Source organism: Petromyzon marinus, chromosome 2 (assembly GCF_048934315.1).
Source record: "Petromyzon marinus isolate PM22_M1 ecotype Great Lakes invasive population chromosome 2, UKy_Petmar_22M1.pri1.0, whole genome shotgun sequence".
In the NCBI taxonomy this organism is placed as follows: domain Eukaryota; kingdom Metazoa; phylum Chordata; class Hyperoartia; order Petromyzontiformes; family Petromyzontidae; genus Petromyzon; species Petromyzon marinus.
The window spans coordinates 3,474,783-3,501,419 of NC_133668.1; the positions used below are offsets into that span (position 1 = coordinate 3,474,783).

The 26,637-nt window shown below is 51.8% G+C and overlaps 1 protein-coding gene across 3 annotated transcripts in view; it reads right to left on the reverse strand.

The window, feature by feature from the left end:
* The window catches only part of LOC116949424 (SCO-spondin-like), a 182,127-nt gene that overhangs the window by 152,758 nt on the left and 2,732 nt on the right, over positions 1 to 26,637 (reverse strand). For 2 of the 3 annotated variants that reach the window (XM_076069198.1, XM_032966760.2), the window contains exons 3-22: positions 25,121 to 25,203; positions 24,107 to 24,283; positions 23,242 to 23,459; positions 22,562 to 22,664; positions 21,367 to 21,525; positions 20,867 to 20,952; positions 20,207 to 20,332; positions 19,382 to 19,565; positions 16,748 to 16,988; positions 13,357 to 13,495; positions 12,740 to 12,857; positions 12,287 to 12,459; positions 11,962 to 12,186; positions 11,139 to 11,349; positions 10,681 to 10,927; positions 5,566 to 5,749; positions 3,917 to 4,011; positions 3,245 to 3,501; positions 1,831 to 1,965; positions 979 to 1,181 (exon numbers count right to left, since the gene is read on the reverse strand). In XM_076069198.1, coding sequence (XP_075925313.1) covers positions 979 to 1,181; positions 1,831 to 1,965; positions 3,245 to 3,501; positions 3,917 to 4,011; positions 5,566 to 5,749; positions 10,681 to 10,927; positions 11,139 to 11,349; positions 11,962 to 12,186; positions 12,287 to 12,459; positions 12,740 to 12,857; positions 13,357 to 13,495; positions 16,748 to 16,988; positions 19,382 to 19,565; positions 20,207 to 20,332; positions 20,867 to 20,952; positions 21,367 to 21,525; positions 22,562 to 22,664; positions 23,242 to 23,459; positions 24,107 to 24,283; positions 25,121 to 25,203 — 3,364 coding nt within the window. Of the gene's footprint in view, positions 1 to 978; positions 1,182 to 1,830; positions 1,966 to 3,244; positions 3,502 to 3,916; positions 4,012 to 5,565; positions 5,750 to 6,207; positions 6,494 to 10,680; positions 10,928 to 11,138; positions 11,350 to 11,961; positions 12,187 to 12,286; positions 12,460 to 12,739; positions 12,858 to 13,356; positions 13,496 to 16,747; positions 16,989 to 19,381; positions 19,566 to 20,206; positions 20,333 to 20,866; positions 20,953 to 21,366; positions 21,526 to 22,561; positions 22,665 to 23,241; positions 23,460 to 24,106; positions 24,284 to 25,120; positions 25,204 to 26,637 lie in introns of those variants that run through there. The other variant, XM_076069199.1, reaches the window with a different exon arrangement.

A 26,637-nucleotide genomic window follows, 5' to 3' on the forward strand; every position in this document is an offset into this window, starting at 1 on the left:
TCGCCGCAATTCAAACGCCGTCTTTGAAACGACGGAATTAGCAATTCTGCGGAATGAGTCTTGGAGACTGAGCGAGGATTTCCTGGATGGCTGCACGACAATTGCGTAAGATTTGCATTGGCAATTTTTACACCCGAGGCTTTTGAGACCAACATTGCAATTGATTATTGGCTTTATCGATCGCGAACGTAAAATGTGTGTCGTACACCCTTCTCCACCCGACACAGCCAAATTAATAAAGTTGTCACGTGATGCACAAACGTGGCTAATTTTATCCTGCTAGTTTTAAACTGCAAATGTGCTGAAACAGTAATAAGATTGCACGTTTGTTCACGTGACTTTATTAATTGGAGGGTGTGCAACACATAGTTTACTTACCTTATCTGACCCAAGCATCTGTTATGAATCATACCATGGGCAAGTTGCAGTTAGCCCACTCAACTATACTCTCAGCTAATCACATTGTAATGTCAGCAGTTTTGCGGTTGCCTCCTGTCATTCCTCTGTACCTACGAGGACTCTGAGATTGTGGAATGTTTTCCAGCGGCTCAGGGTCACCGGTTGAGATTAGCACCACCCCAATGTCTATTTAAAGAGAGATAGTCTATGGGGCTGTTTCGTCAACATTCGAATGTTGATGAAACAGCCCAAAGAAGTCACATCGCCAATTTGTTTTCTGGGTGGCTCAATTCTTGGAGGTGGCACATGACTAGTAGTCCCAGACATAACCAGAGGTATACTGGATGCGGTGTGCCGGGTGCAGAAGTACTTTCATGTATGTATGTTGAACTTATTTCGCACCATACGTAGCCAACCGTGCTAATCGGAGGTTTGGGGGAAGAAGAACAGACTAAACACAAAAAGCAGTCCCAAAAAGAAATGAGCCATCAATCTAGATTTGAAAACTAAAATTAAGTTCTGGACACGCTCGGGGTGGGGAGGGGGGCGAGCGGGGAGGGGAGGGGGGGAACCACGTACCGCGCACGGGTCGGGGAACTTGTGACTCTCCACCTCGGGGCATGCGGAGCTCATGCGCCACGAGTTTCCGAACACCTCAGACGTCGACTCGACGCTGCCCTGCCGCGTGCGGAAGTCGTTGGCCGCGTCCCCGTCGTAGTTTCCGCAGAGGCCGCCGACGCGGCCCCGGTGCGACGGGTCCAGCTTGAGGTAAACGCGCGTCCCTGCCGGCGAGAGGGGTCACGCGCGGGTCACGCGGTCGAATTCCGACTAGCTGCGTACGGTGAGCACGGAGTTCAGCGTACGTACGTACGTACGTGCACTCCGCTGAACCGGATAAATTAAGGCTCGGAACGACAGCATCCTTAGCCCCCTTTCAGTAATTTCTCGAATCGACACAATTAGTGGTCACAGTACAATGTGCGAATCGTTACATTGTGTCTCGTTTGTTTTGGTGTTCCTCTGTTCTACAGTACTCCTACAGTCTCAATTGACGCCGGCATTCCCTTCATCTTGAGTTCAACAACAAATTTTCATTTGTGCAGAAGACAATCTCAAATGCTACATTTGCACGTTTGCGATAATAAAATGACACAATCGATACAAAAGTAAAATAGGCCCTATAATTAAGAACGCTTACCACCAGTAATGTCGGGAACTACGTTCAGCGTTGCAGTGTGGGAAAACGCGAATGAAGAAAATAAACCTATTAAAACTCATGAGACCTAAAACGGAAATGATGCGCTACTAAATCATAGGCTCGCGTCACAGCAACAACAACAAACAACAACAACAACAAAAATGCAACCAGCGCATTTGCAGCTGCGCGGCTCATGTGCCGTCGCCGTGCGAGGCCCCCCCGTTGGGTCACACCTCCGTCCCACAGCAGGTGGAGGCCCACGCTGGCCGCGACGCCCACGAACATCCCGGCGCGGTGCAGGGCGAGGCCGCTGCCCCCGTACACCTTGGGCAGCTTCACGGCGAGCCCGTTCACCGTCACCTCGCGGCCTTGCGGGAGGCATGGGGGGGGGGGGGGGGTGGGACGGAAACGAGTCGCGTGGAAGAAAATTAAGGGATAGATAAATACCTTGCGATAAAAGATGCAGAGGTTTCAAAAGGTAGTACCGAACACAGTGAAACTAACGCTTCACGTTAAGTGTGACTACATTAACCCCTATCTGGCCTTCGCAGCTGATAAGCTCGCAGTGATGACATCACCTTTACTCCCTCTATTTAAGACCAATACAGGAGGAATTCTTCGCTTTACTGGCTATGGCCTGATGAGGCTGGTTGTAATCACCACCCAAAACGTCGTACTTGAATTCTAAATGTTGTGGGCTTACTCTCCGACCTCAACCGGTGTGCTGAAGTAGTAACTAATTGGCACGTTTTGTGTACGTCACAAACCTTACAAATTGGACATGTAGGGTGGTGGCGGGTTGAACGGCGCATTTATATTTACGCGATCTAACCCAAAAAACCTTTATCATGGATGAAATACCAATTATGACCATTTGTCAGTACTCTGGTGGGCGAAGGACTCATAACACTAGCCAACTTTAGGTTGGTTCATATTTGGATTATGCTTGCAAGAGTTATTGTGACTACCTGGTTGGATAGTGTCGAAAATAAATCCTTTGCAGCCCGTTGTCAATCCACTGCTGGATGAAGACGCGACAAGCATGGCATGCGGGAATTTTGACCGTGCTTAACCGTGCCGGTGAGTGTGGCTTGGTGAAGGGGGTTGGAGGTGAGGGGGGGGGGAGTGTTGCAAGGCCTGGGTTTGTGATCGCTCGCCACTGACGTTAGCCGTGGCTGGCCACTGATGTAATTGTGCAGCGCGGCAAACCACCGCTTACTCTCAGCACCCATCAAACACAATTGTGTCCCTGGCTTATCGAGGAAATCCCAAGTCTCATGAAATAATAAGTGCATACGCACAAATCTTCTGTAAGAGTCGCCTGCATTTGGGATGTGCAGTCAAGTTAAGTGTTTTTGCGTGCAAGAGGAGACTGAAGTACCCTAAGAGTACAACTCAAAGTCCGCACATATGGGCCACGAACCCGTGCCAAGTTCATTTCACAGCAAACTGCCCGAGCCCATTCACCGTTGCAAAAAAGAGCAGCGTTGTTGAAACAAACTACGGAGCTGCTCTCGATCCACCACAGCGGCCGCGACAACTCCCCCGAACTTATCCGTGTCTCCTCCCCGCACGCCGCTACGCGTCGAGTGAACGATCGTCGGCCGTCCAACCCCACCCCACCCCACTCCCCCCACCGCGTCTCACCCCGCAGCAGGTGCACCGTGGTGCCGGCGACGGCCACCGTCACGGACTTGGTGCAGGTGACGGCGCTCGCTCCGCACGGCACGTTCTCGGCCGCCACGGAGAAGAGTCCCGAGGCCTCGCGCGCCAGTACGTAAGCGCAGTCGCCCGGGAAGGTGAAGGGCCGCCCGTCGAACGTCACGTAGTGGGGGTCGCCCGTGGCCACGCACGTGCCAGGGCAGCGGCGCCGGCCGCATTCCCAGTGCCGCTCCCGGCACACGCTGCACACGCGCGAACGCGCACGGCACGGCACAGCACCCGCACGAGGGCTTCGTTTGTTTCCGGCGACGGGCGACCGCTCTCGAGAAAACTGTGTCAGGCTGGCGCTGCGGCGGAGCGCTCGACGCGGAAATGCTGCGAGTTCGGATTGTCGGCAATAGGTAACTTTGCGGGAGGGTTTCTGGGGGATTGCTGAATTTCCAGCACGAGCTGAGTACCAAGAAGGGTTACGAGCTCAGCCTAACGCTCACTTGAGCTCAACACCCAGCAGTGTCAGCTCGGCGCTCTGACCAAGGAGCAACCCGGTCGCCTCAAATTTTAATTTTAATTGATGCGTCAAAATATCTGCAGATGCCTCTTGGGTGGCCTTGTAAGGAGGGCGTTCACGTGACGCGCCGGTGACGAGGCATTGCTCACCATGTGTTGCACTCCTTCTGGATGGTGCTGTTGCTGAAGTACTCCATGCCGTTGTGATGGCAGGGGCACTCGGAGGGTGGCACGCATCGATCGTCCTGTCGAGACATCGGTGCCTGTCTCAACACACGCCCAGGCTCGGCAACACACGAGGGCGACCTCGTGTGTGTTGCCACTTCAAAGCGCCTTTCGCACAATTGCAAGCGCAGCGCACGTGACACGCACGTGACGCTCAACTTCGTTGCGATTTACAGCCCATTTTTGTCAACCAACAGCCGAAGGTAGGCGATCCCCACGCCTTGCAGGCCATGAGAGATGTATGCCCCGTACTTGACCTCACTGGTCAGTGCACCTTGATGAAAGCAGGGGAAAGTGCACAACGACAATTATTTTGCTGCACTGCCCGCAATGGCCACTACGCCTGGCTTTCACGTGCAGTGGTCACCCAATCTGGCCGACTGAGTCACGGGCTAAGCGGCTCTTACCCAGAACGACATTTTTTTTTTAAATAGTGGGAAACCGATTTGAAATGGTAATTGTGCACAAAAAAGTGCGGTGTGTTCGCCACAAGAAAGGCGAGAACGAGGCAAGCTCTGCGCCGTTTCCTTCTGAAGGGCATCTTCACTTTGCCGGGGCTGCTGCTGCTTCTTCCTCTTCTTTCGCATGGCTGCTGATGTGGATGCAGAGCAACAATGACAATTTCACATTCAGGTGGTCAAGCCGGATAACCGCGTCCGTGAAGCACCACGAAGCCAACTCCGCGACCAGCGGACGCGACTGCCAGCAGCGCTGTTGTATAGCCCCACCTCCAGGTGGGGTCAGGCAATAGCAAGGCACCTTCTATTGCAATTGTGTTCGGAGGAGGAAGCGTATGGGTACAGTATGTGCAGACAGGGCTTATCGCAAATGTACTGAAGCAATACACGGTTGGCTTTATTTTCCCGGCTTTATCTCTCTTATCCCTGTTGCACAAAGGTTATCACATTTGCGAGTACTTTCCATTCCCACAATGTGTACTGCTCCCACAATAAACTGCTGTCCTTAAAGCACACCTGAACATTTCGATTTAAAGCTTTCGTGACTGCAAGGATTCATCTTCTTTGGTTCTTTTGGTAAAGTCACGTAGAAAGAGGATAAAATAATAAAATAAATTAAGACAATAAAATTATCACTATTGCCTTATTTTATTATTTTATTCTCATTCTACGTGACTTTACCGAAAGAAGAACACACCTGAACATGATTTCGTCAGGATCTTCGCCAAACTGACATGCCACAAGTAGAAGGTTCTTGCATACAATTACAACACTGTGAGTGGAGATTCGTTCATCGTCTCTGGTTTTGATATGTTAAATTCGAGTACGTATCTTTCCTGCACGTTACGCGTTGTCTTTTCGTGGACATTGCCCCTTACGGGCGATGACAACAAAACGAATCGCAACACTGACAGTGAATCGACAAATTCCAGGAATTGTATTAAAAGACACACCCTCCACACGTGCAGCCCTTTAGTCAATCATCGTACCTACCCAACGCAGCGCGGATAAAACTTTCACCAGGTTTTACCAAAAAAACGCGAACTTGCCGGCCGACCCACTCCCAAGCGGTCTCCTCCAACAACCGTGTGCCTGATGCCGCACACGGGCCCTCACCAGCAGCACAAGGCCCTCGGGGCAGCCGCAGCCGGAGTGCCGCTGCTCCGCGCAGGCGTCGGGTCCGCCCGGGCTGTCGCAGGTGCGCACGCACGGGTGCAGGCCCCACCGCTGGTTGTTGGGGCAGTGGCCGGCGTCGCGGCAATCCCTGTCCGTGCAGTTCCAGGAGCCGAGCACGCAGGAGCTGCACGGCGACACGCAGGGGCACGTCAAGGGCACCGCGGTGGCCAGGAGATGTTGACGACCTCACCCGGTATGCTGGAGGTCGTGGGTTCGATCCCGACCCTGACGCCTACTGCATATTTGGAGTTTGCGTGTCTCTCTCTCTCTCTTTCGCGCCTTGTGGTCGCGTGGATTTTTCTTCGGGTCCTCCAGTTTCTCCTTCCACATTTAGAATCAACATCATGAGTTTTAGAGTAATTTGGCTGCTATAAATTTCCAAAAGATGAGCCACTTCGTTGAGCTATCAACTGTGGTGAGGTCGCTTCTGAAAAGGAGCTACATAGCTCAAGTGGGCCTTACCTGGTAAAATACAAAAAAAGTTGCATAATATCTGTTGGTGCCCCTGAGCCAGTGACAGAAATTCTACATTCTCATGGCAGGGGCCATTCTATACTGAACAACTGTTGAAACACCACAGACCATGAGGAAATAACGTTGGCATTCGTCTTCTTGGTTCTTTCGGTAAAGTCACGTAGAATGGAAATAAAGTAATAAAAATAAAACATAATAAAATAAGATTCTCACGACGTTTCGGCCACAAAATAAGTAGCCTTCTTCAGGTGAATAAACAGGACTGTCCCGAAGACAGCGTTCGAGTGAACATTGCCAAGCCTGGACCGCGTCTTTTTAAGCTGTGTGGGCGGAATTAACATATGAATTAGCATGTTACCCAGCACCACCACCGGATCGGGGGAGGGTGGCGGCGGGTACAAGGAAAAACGGAAAGAAAAAAGGAATAGGATAGGTGTGCTGCTCTGTCCTGTATTGCGTTAATAACTATGCTATAAACTGGACTACTATACAATGTAATATTATACCTTCCAATCTAAACTACATGGTATAATATATCCATAGACAAAAAATTCCACCGTTGAATTATACAATGCGTTACTCTACACTGCCCTATACTTTAGACTATAAAATATTAGACTTGTAACTTTACACTGTCTTATTTTATCAACCCCACTGTATGTCACATATAGTGGGGTTGCTATGTACATCTTTAAATATTTAATCATTAGCATTCCAAATATAAGTGCATTAATACAAAAAAAAACATTCCCTTTTTTCAAGAGGGGACCTAGGGAAAAAAATGCATTATTCATATTGACAACAATGTGCTTTAACTCAATAACCACGCAAGACGGCGAGATATTCCCCCCCCCGACACCCCCCCGAAGGCAGACGTCATCACGTGTTTTTCACGCACGCCTCCCCACCACACGGCGGCGGCGTCTCTCCCCCACCACCGCTCCGTGACCCTCGGCGTCTGCTGCCATGTGGTAGAGATATGCAATGAAATCAACCTATCCTGTGCGTGACGGCCAGAACAGGCCATAGGGTGATTTCATCAAACATCTCCTACCACTCGAATTCCTTCTTCCCAGCCAGCATAGCGCGGGCGAGCCAGAAAGCATCGCGTTTTTCTTTTTCGTAGGCAATGCAAAGGTCCGTTTGATTTTATTTGTTGCTTTAACCAGGGGGCTCGGCAAACCAAAGCAACAACAACAACAACACGAGACATTGTTTTCGAATTTGGGTGGAAAAAAAACAGTATTTCAAGAGCCGCAATGCATGTGAATACGAGACGGTGGTCCTGAATAAATAACGTCGTCACGAAGCAGTCCTTAAAGAGCCACATGCGGCTCCAGAACCGCAGGTTGCCGAGCCCTGCCCGAGCTAAACTGGACTTCCATGGTAAACTGGACTACCATGGTGAACTGGAATTCCATGGTGAACTGGACTTCCATGGTAAACTGGAATTCCATGGTGAACTGGACTTCCATGGTGAACTGGACTTCCATGGTAAATTGGACTTCCATGGTGAACTGAACTTCCATGGTAAACTGGACTTCTATGGTAAACTGGACTTCCATGGTAAACTGGACTTCCATGGTGAACTGGAATTCCATGGTAAACTGGACTTCCATGGTGAACTGGACTTCCATGGTGAACTGGAATTCCATGATAAACTGGACTTCCATGGTAAATTGGACTCACATGGTGAACTGGACTTCCATGGTAAACTGGACTTCCATGGTAAACTGGACTTCCATGGTGAACTGAACTTCCATGGTAAACTGGACTTCTATGGTGAACTGGACTTCCATGGTAAACTGGACTTCCATGGTGAACTGGACTTCCATGGTAAATTGGACTCCCATGGTGAACTGGACTTGCATGGTGAACAGGAATTCCATGGTAAACTGGACTTCTATGGTAAACTGGACTTCCCTGGTGAACTGTAATTCCATGGTAAACTTGACTTCCATGGTGAGCTGGACTTCCATGGTAAATTGGACTCCCATGGTGAACTGGACTTCCATGGTGAACTGAACTTCCATGGTAAACTGGACTTCCATGGTGAACTGGACTTGCATGGTAAACTGGACTTCCATGGTAAACTGGACTTCCATGGTGAACTGGACTTCCATGGTGAACTGAACTTCCATGGTGAATTGGAATTCCATGGTGAACTGGACTTCCATGGTGAATTGGAATACCATGGTGAACTGGACTTCCATGGTGAACTGGACTTGCATGGTGAACTGAACTTCCATGGTCAGGCGTCGGCAACCCAAATAACAAGAGGAGCCATTTTTTTGTTTAATTCCAAGAGCCGCACCGCAGTCCTTAAAGAGCCACCGCATGCGGTGGCTCCGGAGCCGCAGGTTGCCGACCCCTGGGTGAGACCACGTGGTGGGGTATTACGTCAATATTCCTGTCATTAACCATCCCGCTGGCACGTAAACATAATATCTTTACAAACGTGACAATTTCATCGGGTGGTAGAAGGTTAACGACACGAATTTTAGCATAAAACTACCACCGCTTGGTCCGAACATGGATGTCATATAAAACACACACACACACATAAAAGACAAACATCACACATACACACAGACAAAACGTAAAGATTCCATGTATAGCCTGTATGGACTGCAGGGGGCAAGTGCTGTGAGCGAGCACCTTCTAAGGCTGGTGTGGCCCATGCAGCACCAAGACTGGGCTGCCTTTGTCTCCCCAGTGCTGATGTTTTATGCCACACCAGGCACTCCTTTAAGGCTGAGTGGGCGTCAGAGTAGGCCCAGGACTAGTTCAAAATCATGTCAATGAGTTCTGTAGCGAAGTGAACGAACCGCTGCACCTCTTCCACAACACATATATGTCCAAACTGAAAATGACAAAGGGATGCTATTTTTAACGATTTTCACTGTGAGCTGGGCTCACTTTATGATGTCACTGAGACAAGAGATTAACCGCTTTTGAAATTTGACCTCTTCTCCGGGGTCAAATACCGGGTGGCTTTACAGTCATTTGCTAAGTGTGAACATTTTAAGGATGTTCTCGAGTCGAAACATAAATCATCCTGAGATATGTTAGCTTTGGCAACTTAGGACTGGGAAGAGTGTCATTCACACTGGCCAGCATGGTGCAGTATGGTCAAATAACCCCCATGACCCATCCAGCAGTGTATCTTCAAAACAGGTTGCACATGTGCAGGTGCCAGGTCTTAGTGTCAACCACTACACAGTCATTGGCCAGAGGGATGTACTGTATTTGTTTCTGGCAAAAGAGAAACTTGCTTAACAGACTGGCTTACCAGCCTGCAAAACTGTTTCCCTAATACACTCCACCTCTTATTCTTAGCTCTTTCGGTAAAGTCACGTTGAAGGGAAACAATAAAATAATAAAATATATATAAAACAATAAAAATTCTCACGACGTTTCGACCATAACACAAACGGTCATCACCATAACACAAACGGTCATCATCACACATCAGGTGTGATGATGACCGTTTGTGTTATGGTCGAAACGTGAGAATTTTTATTGTTTTATATATATTTTATTATTTTATTGTTTCCCTTCAACGTGACTTTACCGAAAGAGCTAAGAATATGAATTACTGCAGTCACGAAAGCTTTAAATCAAAACTCCACCTCTTATTCAACCTGCCTGCGTGAACTTTCTTTCTGGAACCTTCAGGCACTATAACATGGAGGTAAAAAATTTAAAGGTAAAGACCCAGCACCGAATTCACTTGCCCACACCGTTGCTGGAGTAAGGGGCTTCAACAAGAGGGAGCTCGAAGCGTGCCCCCTCTCGACTCGAGGATATTTGGCCTAACCTAGATTTGATATTTATTTGGCCTACTACCTCCACTTTACCCCACCACAGGCAAACCCTCCTTGCCACATAACCGTGATGGTACCCATTTTCACCACTGGGTGGACAGGAACGTGCCCATTGTTTCAACCGCCGCGCCAGGACATTGAAACGGCGAACTCTGGGTGGTCCGGTGCGCTGTTCGTTGCACCGCGGCAGCGTCACACACAGACGCCTCGGGACATCAGGTAGCACCGACCTGTAATTTACCTAAACGAACGCAGCGATGCACTTAAACTAAAGTATTTTTTTTATTTTACCAGTGAAGGCCCACTGAGCTCTACAGCTCTTTTTCATAAGCGACCTGGCCACATATGATAGCCCAACGAAGTGGCTTATCGTGTGAAATTGGATGAAAGCCAAATACTCTTGAACGTGTGATGTTGATTCTAAACGTGGAGGGAAAAGCCGGAGGACCCAGAGAAAAATCCACGCGACCACGGGCAGAACATGCAAACTCCAAATATCGGGGGTGAACCCACGACCTGCTGTACACCAGGCGAGGTAGTTAACATCTCGCCACCGCGACACCCTTCACATTCACAATCGCAGGGTCCCACAAAAGCCATACGAGACACCAACGCAACATCACCTACACAGCCAGGCTCAACACATCACGAACATAATCACCCAGTGCCCGAGTAGAGAACTAGGTGGGGACTCGGGGGGGGGGGGGGCGGGAGAGGGGGGGGGGGGCTCGGGGGGTTGCTCGCATCGCTTTACCAGGAGTTGCAGCCCCTGGCGAGGGTGTGCCCCGGCGGGTAGAGTGCGTCGCCCTGCGGGCACGGGCACAGCTCCGGGGCCACGCACCGGCCCTGCTCGTCCAGGACGAGCCCCGGGGGGCAGTTGCAGCCCGAGACGCAGCCGCTCTCCACGCCGGCGCACGCCAGGCCCAGGCGCAGCTCGCCGCACGTCGCCCCGCACGGCCGCGAGCACTCGGAGTACTCCTGCCCGCCGGAGCACGGCATCGCTGCGCCGGGAAGATTCACGCCGGTCACTCGCACTCCGGTGATCAGTCACCTACTTGTCTAAACTAAGGTATTTAAAAAAAATTAGCAACGTACATGCGTGCGTACGTCCACTTGCCGAGCGTCGGCAAAACGCCTTGAGCGATGCGGCCTGGGGAAAAAAAGCAGGCGCATCGACGGCCATGTCGTCCGCGGACAACAATGAGCACTCACGGCAAAAGGAGGCGCTCCTCCAGACGGCGGGAACGCCGGCGAGCGCGCACTCCCGGGCGTAGGCGGCCACCGCCGAGCAGAGGCAGCCGGCGCTACCGCCGCCGCCGCCGCCGCCGCTGCCGCCGCTGCCACCAGATCGCCTCCCGCACCCGCACACCGCAGCCAGGCACAGCTGATGGAACGGAGACACCTCCACCACCACGTGGCAGGCCTGCAAGAGTGCACGGGAATAAATAATTTTTCTGTACGTTTGGTATTTCGCGCCATTCCGTTTAGCGCGGTTGGCTACGTACTGTGCGGAAGAAGATCTCCACGAAGGCGCTTTGTTTCACAGACGAGTCTGCAAAAGTTTCAACTGAGGAAACCGCAGGTACATGAGGCAAGCACACTGTAATTTTCTAGACTTTGCGAATTCTTTAATGGGATGTTCGATGTCAGCTGTGAACTTGACGGTGCAAACCGAGAATCAAAGGGGTAACTAAGACAAGGAGGGCCCGCATTTAAATTCCTTACACCAGTGTCTGTGGTCAACCACACCACGCCGCTCGGCTGCAGTGCAATGCTGTGCAAATGTTTATTCGAAGTGATAAAGCATTGCACGGCACCGCGCGTAAATGTCAAGTCAAAAGGCAAAGTGATTTCCTACTCCAAATGAGCACTGAGGTGGTGCTCATCTCCCATCTACAGCCCTGAGTCAGTGGTGGAAACTCGACACCCTATGATGGGGCACAACCAGTGCCACAAAGTCGTATTCACTGTATCGACCCGGGAGAGACGATGGGCTGAAGTGTGTAAATGTAAGTTGACACCAACGCATTCAGACCTCAAAGGTCGGCGCGTGCAGAACGGCGCAGCTCTCCTCGGCGTACGGGCGGCTCTGCGCGTAGGTGGCACACGGGTCGGACGCGGGCTCGGGGGCGGTGGCCGGGCAGCCCTGCGATGCCCGGTAGCGGTCGGCAAACGCCGCGGCGTTCGTCTCGACGTCGCCCTCGCGCGTCGCGAAGTCGTCGCTCTGGGTCCAGCTGAACGTGCCGCAGAGGCCGCGCACCTGCAGCACCGGAGGAAGCACGGCCGATTTCTAGACGTCGTCGCGGCCGCGGTGCCGCCCGCACGCCTCGCCATCGATTTTCGGTGCGCGGGACATGGACCTTGTTGGCGTAGGCCGGCTCGAGCCTCAAGTAGGCCGCGTGGTGCTCGAGGCCCCACAGCAGCGAGAGGCCGAAGGCCTGGAGGAGCAGGAACGCGGACGACGCCCTCGACACGGACACGTCCTGGTTCTTGAACGGCAGGCGCACGTCGCGCGAGTCCACGCTCACCTCACCTGCGCAGCGACCACGCGGAGACACCCACGTAGAAAAAGGAGGGGCAGGGCGCCGCCCCGAACGCGTCAGCGACAAGCTCCACGATACTCTTTGGTTCTCTTCGGTAAAGTCACGTGGGTAAAAATAAAATAACAAAAATCACGACGTTTCGGCCACAACACAAGTGGCCTTCATCAGGTGAAGGGACCGGACTGCCCAGAGGACAGCTCCGCGATCTGCCGTCGCGTCAACGGAGTTCCGCGGAGAAAACCCGCGAGCGACGCGGACGTGCCGGCGGACCTGTGAAGCGCAGTCGGACGGTGGTCTTGTAGACGGTGACGGTGAGGGTCCGGCTGCAGCCGACGGCGGCACAGGCGCCCTTCTCTTCGATGACGAGCAGCTTGCCGCTCACAAAGTCCTGCGCGGGGGCGAGTGCGCGGCGCATTACAGAGCCGGCAGACTCGAGAGCGGCGTCTCTCAATTCTGGTCCCGGCGACGCCGTGCGTCACACCTTGTTTACTGTATGTTGAACTTCTTTCACACCGTACGTAGCCAACCGCGCTAATCGGTGGGGCGAGGGAAAGACAAGAAACTCAAAACAAAAAGCAGTCCTAAATGAGTTATCAATCTCGATGTTTTAAAATTTTGATGGCTCCGGTGGCTTGGTAATTTCGGAATGAAGAGCGTTCCAGACGGCCGCGGAAGGCCACCTGAAAGCGCGCGACGCGGTGACCATCTTTGTTGGACGGCTAACCAACAGCCGCCGCTTCGAGGATGACCGGAGTCCGCGTGATGGTTTAAGCGCCCTTGACGGGACCAGCATGTTCTACATACACGCGGAGCGAGGGGAGCGGGTAGAACGCGGCTGGGCGACGGTCACGACGGTAAGACGATGCGTCACCGTGAACGCACAGCACCTCGAGTAAGACGTAGTCGCAGGTGCTCTGGAAGGAGTAGCGCTTCCCGTCGAACGTGACGTAGTGGGAGTCGCCGAGCAGCGCGCACTCCGCTGCACACCTGTCCTGGGAGCAGTTCCACACCCCGCCCTGGCACACGCTACCGTGCGGGAAACAAAGCAGCGCAGTTAAGAGCCGCTTACATGAGCAACAACACGGACAATGGCCGGGCGCATGCGGCATTCGCGCCGTCATGTTTACAGTCTCCACTAGTTGCACAGTAAGAGGACGATGTTGCTACGGATGAATTTGCAGGTAACTTTTACGCGTTTGGCAGATAACAATGATAAACTCAGTTGTATAAATCTCCACTCAAAGTGATCCGGGCGGTGGTGGCTATGCACGTGGCCTGTAATACAGACTTTGGAGAAAGCACGAGTTGGTGTTTGGAAGCTGCCGTCCCCTGGGCGTTGAGGTGCCATACCATGGCTTGCCAGGGGAAGGCGATACAGAGAATGTAGACTCCAACTTTTCCAAATGCAAGGGGTATCGCGTTGTCCCCTCGCACGTGTGGGTTTTCTCATGGTGTTCCAGTTTCCCCCCACGTGTAAACATTCAATAACGGTCCTATAACGCCTTCATATTTAGAGCAACGCAGAGCTTGGGGAGGGGGAAAGGAATTTGGCACTGTGGCGGGACAGAATGAGTCGGTGAATTATGGAGGGATTTATGCTTGTATCGTAATTTAGGTGCTGCGGTGGCGAGATGTTAACTCTCTCGTCTGGTATACAGGAGCTCATGGGTTCGATCCTGATGCTGACGCCTGTGTATATATATAGTTAGCATGTTCTCCCAGTGGCCACGTGGATTTTTAGCGAGCGCTTGCAATTGTTCCCTAAGTTGTGAACAGACCGAGCCCAAAAAAAAAAAAACAGTGACTGTAACCAACCCCCGAGCCGTCCGCACACGCTTGAATGCGAGCCAGCGTCTGTTTATTTACGAGCCTCCTGCGCGAGTGGCGGATGAGAGTGTTTACGGGGGGGGGGGGGGGGCCTTGCTCGGTTGTTTTCTTTCCGCAAACGAAACGGAACTTGCGCGGCAGGCTACTGTATGGCGTGTTTACGATCGTCGAGCGCCCGGCGCACGCAATCGCTGCACCCGAGGTTTGGAAGGCTGGCCCAGGGGGCTTCGGAGAGTCGCACACAACGGCACCACATTTTGGCCGGTGCTCTTTCCGCAGATGTTGTTTTCGAGCGCACGATTTCTGTACAGTAAACAGGAGGGAAAGGGGGAACTACTTGCAGCTGGCCCCCTACAACAATGTTTTGGACAAACATAGGCTCTCAACAAAGGGTGAAGGCGCAGCCCTGCAATTGATCGCTCACGCCACTCCTGGCTGGAAGGGCCTCCACTTACAGGGAGTTGTGGGGAGCCTCTCTACTGGAGGTTATTTTGGCCCACTCCATACCTGTCAACCCGTAAGTTTTACCACGTATTCTTGTGCGGGGAAATTGAGTTTGCAGGTCCATAAGGCGTACAGCCGTTTCAATACGGGCAAAAAACATGTCTATTTGTTTGTGTTTCTCCCTTCTGATGGCATTTTTGTAGGATGAACATTGAGATGTATAAGGGTACGACGTGACCAATGAGGTTTGAATTGGTCTGTAATAAGGGAGGCACTGATAAGGGGTTGACAGGTATGTAGTAGTGTATAGTGTAGTGTATGGTAGTCTGAATTGGTCTGTAATAACGTAGCCACTGATAAGGGGTTGACAGGCATGTAGTAGTGTAGTGTATAGTAGTGTAGTGTATAGTGTAAGGTCGTTTGAATTGGTCTGTAATAAGGTAGGGCACTGATAAGGGGTTGACAGGTATGTAGTAGTGTAGTGTATAGTGTAGTGTATAGTGTATGGTAGTCTGAATTGTCCTGTAATAAGACAGGGCACTGATAAGGGATTGACAGGTGTGCTAATCTTTCACGCTGCCCAGACGTCTTAGAAGAGGTGGGAGTACCCAACAGCCCTTTTTAGCAATCCTGCCACTGACGAGCATGGTCAAATCATCCTCATGGTCAAACCATCCTCATGGTCAAACCATCCTCATGGTCAAACCATCCAAATGGTCAAACCATCCTCATGGTCAAACCATCCTCATGACAGACTCAGCAGTGGGTTGTCAAAGCTCACTAAATCAATTCTAGATTTCTAGATTGGAAGCTTTCGTGACTGCAAGGATTCATACTCTTTGGTTTTTTCGGTAAAGTCACGTAGGCAAAATAAAATAAATGAAAATAACTCAATTAAATCACGACGTTTCGGAGGCAACACAAGCTTCCGTCTTCAGGTGGAACAGTCACACAAGTCACGTAGAAAGAAAAATAAATTAAATAATAGCATACTTCTTTCTACGTGACTTCACCGAAAGAACCAAATAGTAATTCCTGCAGTCACAAAAGCTCCAAATCAAGTTTTTTTCCCTAAATTATTTCATGCTTTTATTCTTTCCGACGACGTTAATAAAAAAATATACTATTTTTTGTTTATTTTACTAGGTTAGGCACACTGAGCTATGTAACTCTTTTTCAGAAGTTACCTGGCCACGAATGATAGCTCAGCAAAGTGGCTAATCATCATGTGGAAATTTATAGCAGCCAAATACACTAAACGCATTGATTATAAATGTGGAGGGGAAATGTATGAGCTCTCAGACTCTCTTGTTATGTTTTTTTGCAACAGGAGGTCGCGATAACCATCACTGAGATCATCCAATAAGAACCAGACTTTGATACTGTATATAGATAAGTTGCTCTTAGGAACTTAACCTTTAGACAACTGGCCAAATTGATGATCACAGGGTTTCACTTGGCTAAGAAAACTAAAATAATAAAAGCCTTCATCTTAATTTGAAGCTTTCGTGACTACAGGAATCCATACTCTTTGGTTCTTTCGGTAATTTCACGTAGGTATAAGATAAAATAAAAAATATATATTTAATTTTATACCTACGTGACATTACCGATAAAGGCCCTGTCAGCCCAATGAGAAGACGTCACGCATCACACGCTCCCCCTCCTCCGGCTGATGTCACACTACGCGCGACGTCACCTCGTGACGTTTGGAGCTCGTGGTTACTCTCGCCGTTTGAAACCCTCCGAAGGGAGAAAGGTGGCGGAATCTATGCGTATGCGTGGTTTTTCCTCCCTTGCTGTTACCTGCTCTACGTGGATTATTTACGTCGCAGGATTGCGCAGGGTTAATGGCAGCGGCTTGGTGGACAGCCTTTGCGTGTACGTACATCGAACTGCTTTCGCACCGTACGCGCCCAACCGCGCTAATATCGGGAGGTGCGTCAATCCAGCAGTTGACTGACGACGACGACGATCTTATTCACGTGCCCATCCCCGACACCTCACCACTGGTTGCACTGCTGCTGGACGGTCTCCCCGGGCCGGTATTTGCGCTTGCGGTGGTAGCAGGGGCACTGCGCGGCTAGGACGCAGGCTCCGCCCTCCAGGAAGGTGCCCCGGGGGCACTCACAGCCACTGACGCACACCTCCCTGCAGGCGGCCTCCTCGGGGAAGCCCACTGAGGAGCACGTGGCCGGGCACAGCGACGCGCAGTCCGAGAACTCCATGCCGCCGGAGCAATTCCTGGCTGCGGCGGGGGACGGATGCGCAGGTTGCGGATGAGGATCGAGACGCCGCCGACGACCACCACCGCACACCGCTAACGCATCCTACCCTCCGCTGTGTATGGGGCGCCACGGTGGCTCTGAGATGTTAACTACCTCGCCCGGTATGCAGGAGGTCGTGGGTTCGATCCCGACTCTGACGCTTGCTGCTGTATATTTGGAGTTTGCGTGTCTGTCTCCCCGTGGTCGCGTGGATTTAGAGGTTTTGGCTGCTGTAAATTTCCACATCATCAGCCAATTCGTTGAGTTATCATTTGTGGCGAGGTCGCTTCTGAAAAAGAGCTATATAGCTCAGTGGGCCTTAACTGGTAAAAAAAAATGTATGTACAGGACTGCAGAGCTTGGGAAAGAATTGGTGCCGGCTCACCGCCTGGCTGCCTTCCCGCTCGTCCGTGGTTCCCCACGAGCGCAGAGTAATTGTCTCTCCCCCTCTCGAGCGAATACTGTACGGTACGTTGTGAGTTGAAATTATATTGTTATAGATATCATTTGATGCCCGCCCAGAGCTGACATCCGTGGCGAGTGATATCGAAAGCGGCCCTGCCCCCACCACCTTCACCAACCCGCACTGAGCAGCGTGGTGAAGAAAGGGGTCAAGATCTCCGTGATTGACATGCCTTTGGGAGGTCTTGATCCACCAGTGGACTGACAAAAGGGCCGTACGTTTCATTATTATATTACAATGCCCCATCGCGTGCGTATGTACATTACACGCTGTGCTAGGCCTTATTGTGCATTCTTAATTATGGGTTACTTATAGCAGATTTTCCAGGGCACATTTTCCATGAAACTGTCCAGAGACCTGGGGCACAATGTTGATTGCAATTTAAATCCCTGGGTTCCAAATCATTGTAATCGCCCACGTGTCTCTGTGCTCCCACCCTGTTCCCCCCTCCCTCCACCACTTCTGCTGAATCCTGACTGCGAGGGGGCCGAGAGAGAGAGAAGGCACTGAAAATCACGCGAGCCAGTGGAAACCAATGTTATGATTCGTCATTATTATCATCAGCCTGGATTGATCCACTGCTAGATGTAGTCCTTCCCATGCTGTTGCTTACCTTTAACAATTTTGCAATGCGACAATACATCTAGCGCCTGCACGTGAGCAGATCCGATCGCTTAATCTTCATGGTGCTTGAACTCCTCCCTTTGGCAGCCATTCCACCGTTAGTCTCGTGGTTGAGACAAAGGAAGGCGTTCATCTCGACCAATGCTATCGACGTGTCCTGCCCAAACCCACGGTCGGTATGTGACGTCTCGAACTTGCGTTCGCTCCACCGATGCATCGGTCACTGTCGATCTGGACTCTAAAATGCCACAGCAGCAAGGAGGAGACCGGTAGGGGAAGAGCATCATGGCCAACTAATATAGGTCAGCTATTTCCTATTTGTGTTTATTTTCTCTGCTCACGTCACCAAAGTTAGCGAGCCAGTGGCACTGGGTCATCAGATCAATTTTGAGACATCCTGCCAGGCACCATACATGGTGAGATTTCATCGTGCAAACACAAAGACAAACATCCCCGTATAGCCTTGAGCAAAATGTTGGGGTAAGTGCTGTGAGCGAGCACCTATCGAGGCTAGCACAGTACATGAGGAAGAACTTATTTAGGGCCGTGAGAGGGAATCGACCTCTGGTCACCGGGTTCGGAGCAGAGTGCTCTAACCACGACCGTTCAAACACAGGCAACACAACAGCAATTCTAGATTTGAAGCTTTCGTGACTGCAAGGATCCATACTCTTTGGTTCTATTCGGTAAAGTCACGTAAGTAAAAAAAAAATAAAAAACACAACAGCATTTGTTTAATCGGCCAAGCTCTGCTGATGAGACGAATAATACATGATTGTATATTTATTTGTTTAAAAGACTCATGTTTATTTATTATAGTATTGCCACAACTCTACTGCTCTCAAAACGAGCCTCATGTATTAACACTGAACCCTAAGGATCCTATAGATGCCGTAGTCTGGCTCTGTGAGCCCCCGACTGTTAATAAAGAACCCTAATCATCATAGAGGTAACTTAGTGCGTTTCGACTTCACAAATCCCAATCATCTCTGTCTTATACGCTGACAAATTGAAAGGGGATTCTTGTTCATATCCCTTAGCCAGTGATGGGAATCCTAAATTCCTATGCCAGGGGAAAATCTCCCAGCCGCTGTTGACTTTCCCCGCGAAGCGGAATGAATATCAATCCCGGGGGGATGATGAGCCCGCTGAGTCAACGAACTTCCAATCGCGAGCGGTTCGCTCTCCCGGCCGAGCACACCGGGCCGGCTATATTTGCCGACGGACACAAGCACGCCGACGACGACGCCGGGCAACAGACGAAGGGGCAACGCGCGTCGTTTTTACCGCAGAGCCGCTCGCTGCGCCACCGGAAGGAGCCGCCACGCCGCTGGGCGCACTCCCGCGCGTACCCGGCCAGCGAGTCGCACACGGCCGCAGCCCGGGGCCCCCCGTGGGGGGCCCCCGCCGTCGGGCCTGGCGGCCGGCAGTAGCTGTAGAGGCAGGCGTCGTAGTATTCCGTGGGGTCCACCTGAGCGGGGAAGCACAGATGGGTTTAGTGCGCGTGGCACCGGCAAACACCGTTCTGATCGCGCGCAAGGCTACCGCCGCGGTGTTTCACGGATACATTCGGCAGGAGTTTCGCATACGGGGCGATATTCTTTGGTTCTTTCGGTAAAGTCACGTAGATAGACAAATGGTAATAAAAAAATACGTGACTTTACCGAAAGAACCAAAGAATATGAATTCCTGCAGTCACGAAAGTTTTAAGTAAAAATTTGGGGCGATGTTGCTGTGTGTGTCGTTTCCCACGTCGAGTCCTTTTTGGGTAATTTTTAGAATAACGGTCAAATGCGGATGCTGATGCCGGCAAACAATGGCCTACTCCATTTCGAATGACGTTGCAGGATCTTTAACGACCACTGCGAAGCAGGGGAGCAGAATGATTAACCAGGGCCGCCTGCCGGAGTCGAATCTCTGAAAAAAAAAAGTGCCGAATGTGCACCGCCACTGGGCCATGTCAACACCGCAGCCGGGCCGTGTGCGGTTTTATTAAACTGAGCGACAACACCGCGAGTTGGGCTCGTGCAGGCCACCGCATTTCCAGTCCTTGCTTCGTTGGGTTGTGAGAACGCGGCCGAGAGGCGGGCACGGCGCGACGCGGCCGCTCACCTCGACGTGACACTGGCGGAATGGCGGCGCCAGCAGCAGCTGGCACTTGGCCTCGGCCTCCGCCATGAGCGCGGGGTCCACCGCGCGGCGGCACGCGTGGCCGAATTCCGCCGAGTCTCGGCAGCCCTGCGCGAGAAAGACGACCGGGCCGAAAGCAAACGGATGAGGCGACGCTCAGCATCCCGCCATTCGATCAATGGGACCCGTTCGAGATTCATGCACGTTACGTGGCGACTACCTTGACGCTTATAGAACAAACGAAACCGAACTCAATGGACCGTACGAGACAAAACCAGACCAAAATAGAGAAAGGCAGCAAATCTTAAATTGAATCGTGACCTGAATCATGGCAATTCATCCGATCAGCAGAGCCTGAATTGTACGATGGCCCAGCAAGCACAAATAAAAAAAACACGTACCATATGCACCATTAACACCGCACGATATTTTAGATGGTGGGCAATGACACTTCTTCAGAGTAGAGAGAGCACAGAGACTTACTGACTGACAGAGATCGGACACGTATGAAAATAATTTGCGCGCTTACTGGCCCCGCGCACCCAGCGTAGTGAGTCGTATAATTGCGTGGCCGAGCTTGGTTATCAATGCCGTGCGGCGCGTGTGTGGATGTGGGCTCCACTGAGGATGCCGATGCCTTGCCTCGTTCTCTGCGGACACCACTTTCCACGAGTTGGCGAAGGTGACGGCGTACTGAACGACCTGCCCTTCCGCCGTCATGAAGTCATCTGCACGAAACAATAGAGCATTTGGCATGTGGCGAGAAATTGGGGTGGCTGGAACAAAAGCCTTGCACACAACGAAACAACACTCCTAGGCCAACACACCGTAGATATTAGGTAGGTCAGAAGGCCTACTCGTTGTACGGCCATCTCACAGGCACCTCCAAGCCCTGCGGGTTGGGTGTATCACACAAGAAAAAAAATGTGTGATATCCACGAAATCCCAGGAAATGCGCATGGCTCCACTTGGCTGTATTGTGGTCTTCATTTAATAAAAAAAAATCTTAGAGATACCTCCGAGCATGTGAAGCGAAACGTCGGATATGGTGCTGAACAACACGCAATACACAACTCGTAAACGCATCCGAGAGCTTTGCGGAGGGACACATTTCGGGAAATAAACAAAACGTAAACACGTGCCGCCGGGGTCATCGTTGTAGGAGCCGCAGAGGCCTCTGGTCTGCCCCTTGAGGTCGGAGGTCACGGTGACGTAGACCGCGCGCTTCTGGTCCCACTTGACGCGCACGCCCAGGCCACTCTCGATGAACATGAAGTCCCCGATCCACTTGATGCTCACGCCTGTCATCCACGCACGGGTCACACAGGTCACCAGAGCCGTTCAAACTCCAGAACAACGTCCCCAGCTCATCGCTATCGGCGGCACGAAGCCTGGGAATCTCACTTTACCAAGGTGGGTGGTGGGACAGGCCGACTTACCATGTAGTTGAACTTATTTTATGGCACTCGGAGGGATGATGAGCTGAACTGATCCCTCAACCCGGCATTTGAAATGATGACCTTCCGATTGCGGTTCGAGTGACACAACCGCAGCACCACCCCGACCCCCACCCACCCCTTCCACCACCCCCAATCTCCTCTTCAGATCAACCAATATCGCCCTACGCCCTTCCAAAGGTCATGTTATTCTGGTCCTAGTGAACTCACATTTGTCCATAATCTCTCGATTGTGTTTAAGCGTGCACACGCAGATGTGCACACATTTGTGAACTTAGATGTATGAATGATACCCGGAAGCTACTCAACTGGGATTAGACGCAAAGCAACATCGCCACTCCTGCGAAAAACTACTGCAGACTGTGTCTGTGAAGCATAGCGCCTTCCCGTGTGATAGCCTCGCGCTATAGGAATGATGCGAGTAACCAAACTCACTCATGAATTGATATTATTTGAAGGGGACAACTCTGTTTGAACTGTATTCTTGGTTCTTTCGGTAAAGTCACGTCGATTAAAAACTGAAATAAAAATAATAAAATTAAATTAAAAATAAATTGAAAATAATTCAAGCAAGCAACCCACGACCTTTCGATCGCAAAGCAAGCGGTCTTCATTAGACTTAAATCTAGTGGCAGGTGATAGCTGAACTAATCCTGGGCCCCCACCCTCAGCAACCTGCACTGACCAGTCGTAGTGAAGCATGGTCAAAATCACCGCATAACCAACAGGGCTTTGGGAAGCCTTCATCCAGCACTGGCGAAACAAAGGGGCTATGCATTATTACAGTATGATTATTATTATCATGAAAAAACATCCATCATCCATACTTTATATGCATCAAATGCGATGATGCGGGCGGGGTCAGGAGTCACGGGGTGACCTTTCTGGAAGTAGGGCTGCCCGTGGGGAACTCCGACATCGTTGACTGCTACGGAGCCGTTGGTCGTCTTGATCACCTCAAGGCCAAACAGGATTTTCAATTCCTGCGGAGAGAGACGAGCCCCAACGTGGACGTTAATCATCGCAACGCCGGGGAGGTTGAGGGGGGGCGGAAGCTGTCTCGCTGCCGGCATCAGGAACGGAAGATGCTCGCGCGTAGCGGTAGATAAAACACATGCGGGGTGCGGGAGTGCGAGTAGGTCCATGACCAACCCGTGCGGAGTATAAATGCACACCCTCTCTCTCTCTCTCATCTTTCGCACGGGTTTTCTCAATGCTCTTCCAATTGTTAACCCCGCGCCCGTAAAAATTATACCCGCTTATTGAAATGACCACGTAGTCTCATGCCACAGACCTCCCGGAAAATACACCCTCGAGACTCCGTGGGTAAACGGATAGCCACAGATGTCATCTATTTAATCCGCCGCTTATTGTTACACGGACGCCATTGGCTTGGGACCGCCAGTGGTGGAGGAATAGGTGCCGGCGGGGGGAGGCGGTGGATTTGATGCGACGGTACCATCGACTTAGTCGTAAGCAAAATCAGCGTCCACCACGTTGCGGCAGCTTGCAGCCGAGGCAACGCGATGCGCCCGCATTCTCCGCGCCCGTCTCCCTCACCGCGGCGTCTCCCCGGGCACCGGCCACGTGCACCGCCCACGTGCCGTCGGTGGCCGACGCCAGCTCGTAGGCGCACGCCCCGGGGAAGTGGAAGTGTCTCCCGTCGAAGCTGCGGTAGTGGAAGCCGCTCCACGTGGCGCAGGTGCCGAAGAGACGGGGGTCGCCGCCCGCCTGCGGTGGCACGTGGATGAGCGGGAGGCGAGGCGCCCCTGGTCCCCCTGCATTTGCGCGGCGTCGGGCGAGAGCGTGAGTGGCACGGCGCGCGACGGTGCGGTGCCCGTGCCCGTGTGCGGCAAAGCGCGCGTGCGCTCACGGCTGCGCGGTCTCGCCGTGGCTCAGTACCGTCGTCGTCAATCATTACGAGCCATCGCTATAGCACACAAAAAAACAGCGGATGACGTAAGTCCACGCGAATGAGTGAGTAGGCATCTTCTTGTGCCAGCCGAGTGCGGGTGTGTGATCGTGTGGCGGCGGTTAGCGCTACGCAGCGCTACGAACCCGGCGAACCAGGTTTGATTCCCGCTCATGGCCAATATCCAGTGAGGATTATCTCAACCGGTCCTGGGCCTCCCCTAGGTCGACTAAGTCTCAAATGAATACCCGGTGCGGTGCGTAAACATCACCACCGGGGGAGACAAAGGCGGTCGGGCGTGGCACTGGCCACCCACCCCCCCCCCCCCGTGTACCGTTCCGGCCTTCGTAGGTGCAACTCGCTAACACCACTTGCCCCGAAAGTCCGTTGAGGCTACGCGGGGGATCTTTGTCTTTAAAAAAAAATTTGGCGGCGGGGGGGGGGGGGGGGGGTGGTGGCGGGCGTGAAAACGAAAATCACGGCACGATCCGTCAACGCCGCGGTGATGCCCACCCGAGATGAGGAGCTGCGGGCACTCGGCGCACCGCGCCGACGTCAGGTTGCGCCAGCTCTGTGCCAGTCCGTTGGCGCAGCACTCGTCCATGGCGGACAGCGCAATGCCCGCGCCGTCGGCGTCGCTGCCATTGCCACAGTCGGGCAGCGAGTAGCAAATGCCCGGGTAGGAGAGCCCTGGGCAGAGGAGAGAGAGAGAGAGGACGGCCGCCGACGTGGGCAGAGGTTGCCGCCACCACCCAACTCTGCGAACCGCCTCGACTCCGGTGGGAATCGGCCAGTAGCCCGCCAGTCAGTGATGCCATTGCTCAGACACGCGTCACGAGCGAATACAAATTATATGGTGCGAATGAAAATGTATTTGATTGGTCACCATCATCATCATCATCAGGAGCATCGACGATCTATAAAAGTGAAGGGCTCCCCAAGCCATTGAGATCTCTCGCGTTCCAGCGCCTTCACACGAGCTGATTTCATCGCTGTGGACATCCTCTCGCGTGTAATAACCCCTCCGTTGGCATCCCCTGATGCGCGCGCGTGATTTCCCAAAGACAGTCGACGGCATTACCACAGGCGCTAAAAACAAAGTGCTTTACAAACACATTGCATGGAAATGTCCGTTTGCCCGTGTAATGCGACGCGCATACGCAAGCGGGCACACAGTCTGGGAGCCTCCCTGTCGCCCCCCCCCCTCCACCCTGCCTCACACGGTGAGAATTGTCAAGTTGGTTGGCTGGAGTAGAATGACATCATAACAGAGGTTTAATAGAGGGTTTTTTGGGTTATATCACGTAAATATATAAATGTGTCGTTAAAACCCGCCACCACCCCGACACAGCCGACTAGTCAGGTTTGTCACGTAAAACAGAACGTGGCCAGTTCGTCACTAGTGCAGCACTAGCCGGTGCGTTGGAGAGCCAAGCCACAGCATTTACAAACTGAGTACGACGTTTGGCCAGTGATCACAACGCGCTTCATCAGGCGACAGCCAGAAGGGCACTGCCGCACACTCACTGTCGGTGCACAGCGCTCCAGTCCAGCCGGGGCAGCACTCCTTCACCGTCTTCTCCGCCTGCACAGTTCGCGTCTCCGCAGGTCTGAGTTGTCGGTGGGGGGGGGGGCGGAATCGGAGACGGCGATGTGCACAATATTATACAGGGTGGTCCAGAAGTCTTGTGACACCCCCCCCCCCCCCCCCCCCCATTAAAAATGTATTTTTAAAGTAATGTTTATTTAAAACATAAATGAATATGCAAAGGGAGAAAAAAATTAGCAGGGGTCAATTAAGTTGGGGGGGGGGGTCACAAGACATCTGGACCAGCCTGTACAGTACCAGGCGTGATCAAGACGAAGAATCGAGCCAGCACGAAAAGCGCGTTAAAGGGTCGTCCATAAATGACGTCACGCGATTTTGGACGATTTTTGATCCCCCCCCCCCACCCCCTTGTCACACGCCGTCACATAAAGTCAGACCTCCCCCTCAAATATGACGTCACAAAGCTCTGCCCCCCCCCCCAAAAAAATATATAAAACATGCTTCAAATCGCTTTAAACTATTGACATTGTAGTGCGTATTTAATGTGGCGCTGTACTCTAATGTTGTAGAAAACATTTAGTAAAAAGTCTATTTAATCAAGTAGAACGTGTTGTCTATATTTATTAAAAGTTGCGCATTTTTATGTGACGTCACATTTCTCAAACTCCCCCTCCCCACCTCGTCACACATCGTCACAAATGTCTGACCCCCCCCCCCACCACTAGATGCGTGACGTAATTTATGGAAGGCGCCTAAACTAGTACAGTGCGTCGCGCAGACCACCTGTAACAGTACAGTAGGGCCAAACAACAGACCGTGCATTCTGCCTTTATAATTCTCCCGCCCTCATTAATTTTGTTCCTAATTTACACATTCAAAATTGCCAATTTAACGTAACGCTCATATCGAATTCGTTGCCCATATTGATAAGTTGCCTTATAACGAAATAATGTATATTATGTTACCGCATGACGAGGGTTGACTCGTGGAGATCCATATTTGTTAATACCACGACCCCTGTCATTAATTAACCCTCCACAGCACCCGGACAGCGCTGCCACGTTCACACGTGGCAAATGTGTCGATCACATTCCGACTGACGAAGCTCCTCAGTCTGCGGCTTAAGTCTATCTATCTCTACGATTTCATTCAACGTCAATCTCCGACGGACGTGTCGCTTCAACCGCTTCGATCTTCGGCCGGTGACTTGGTGAGCTCGGAAAATCATACGTGTATATTTATTAAAGTTGATACCACTGAAAGGGAGTCGCACGAGTGGTCCCTGGTGAGGTAAGTTTATGCTTCCACGTACACAAGGCACTCGTGGCAAGCTCTCTCGTTGACCAAGCACCGTGGCCCACGTCGCATCTCTGTCAAAAAAGAGCTTCATAGCTCATCGGATTCCTCCAGTATAAATATGCTGATTCTGCCCCTCTCCTCGTCCCTTCTGAAACCTATCTCCTCACACTCGTTCATTTCCACCAAACCTCTCCCT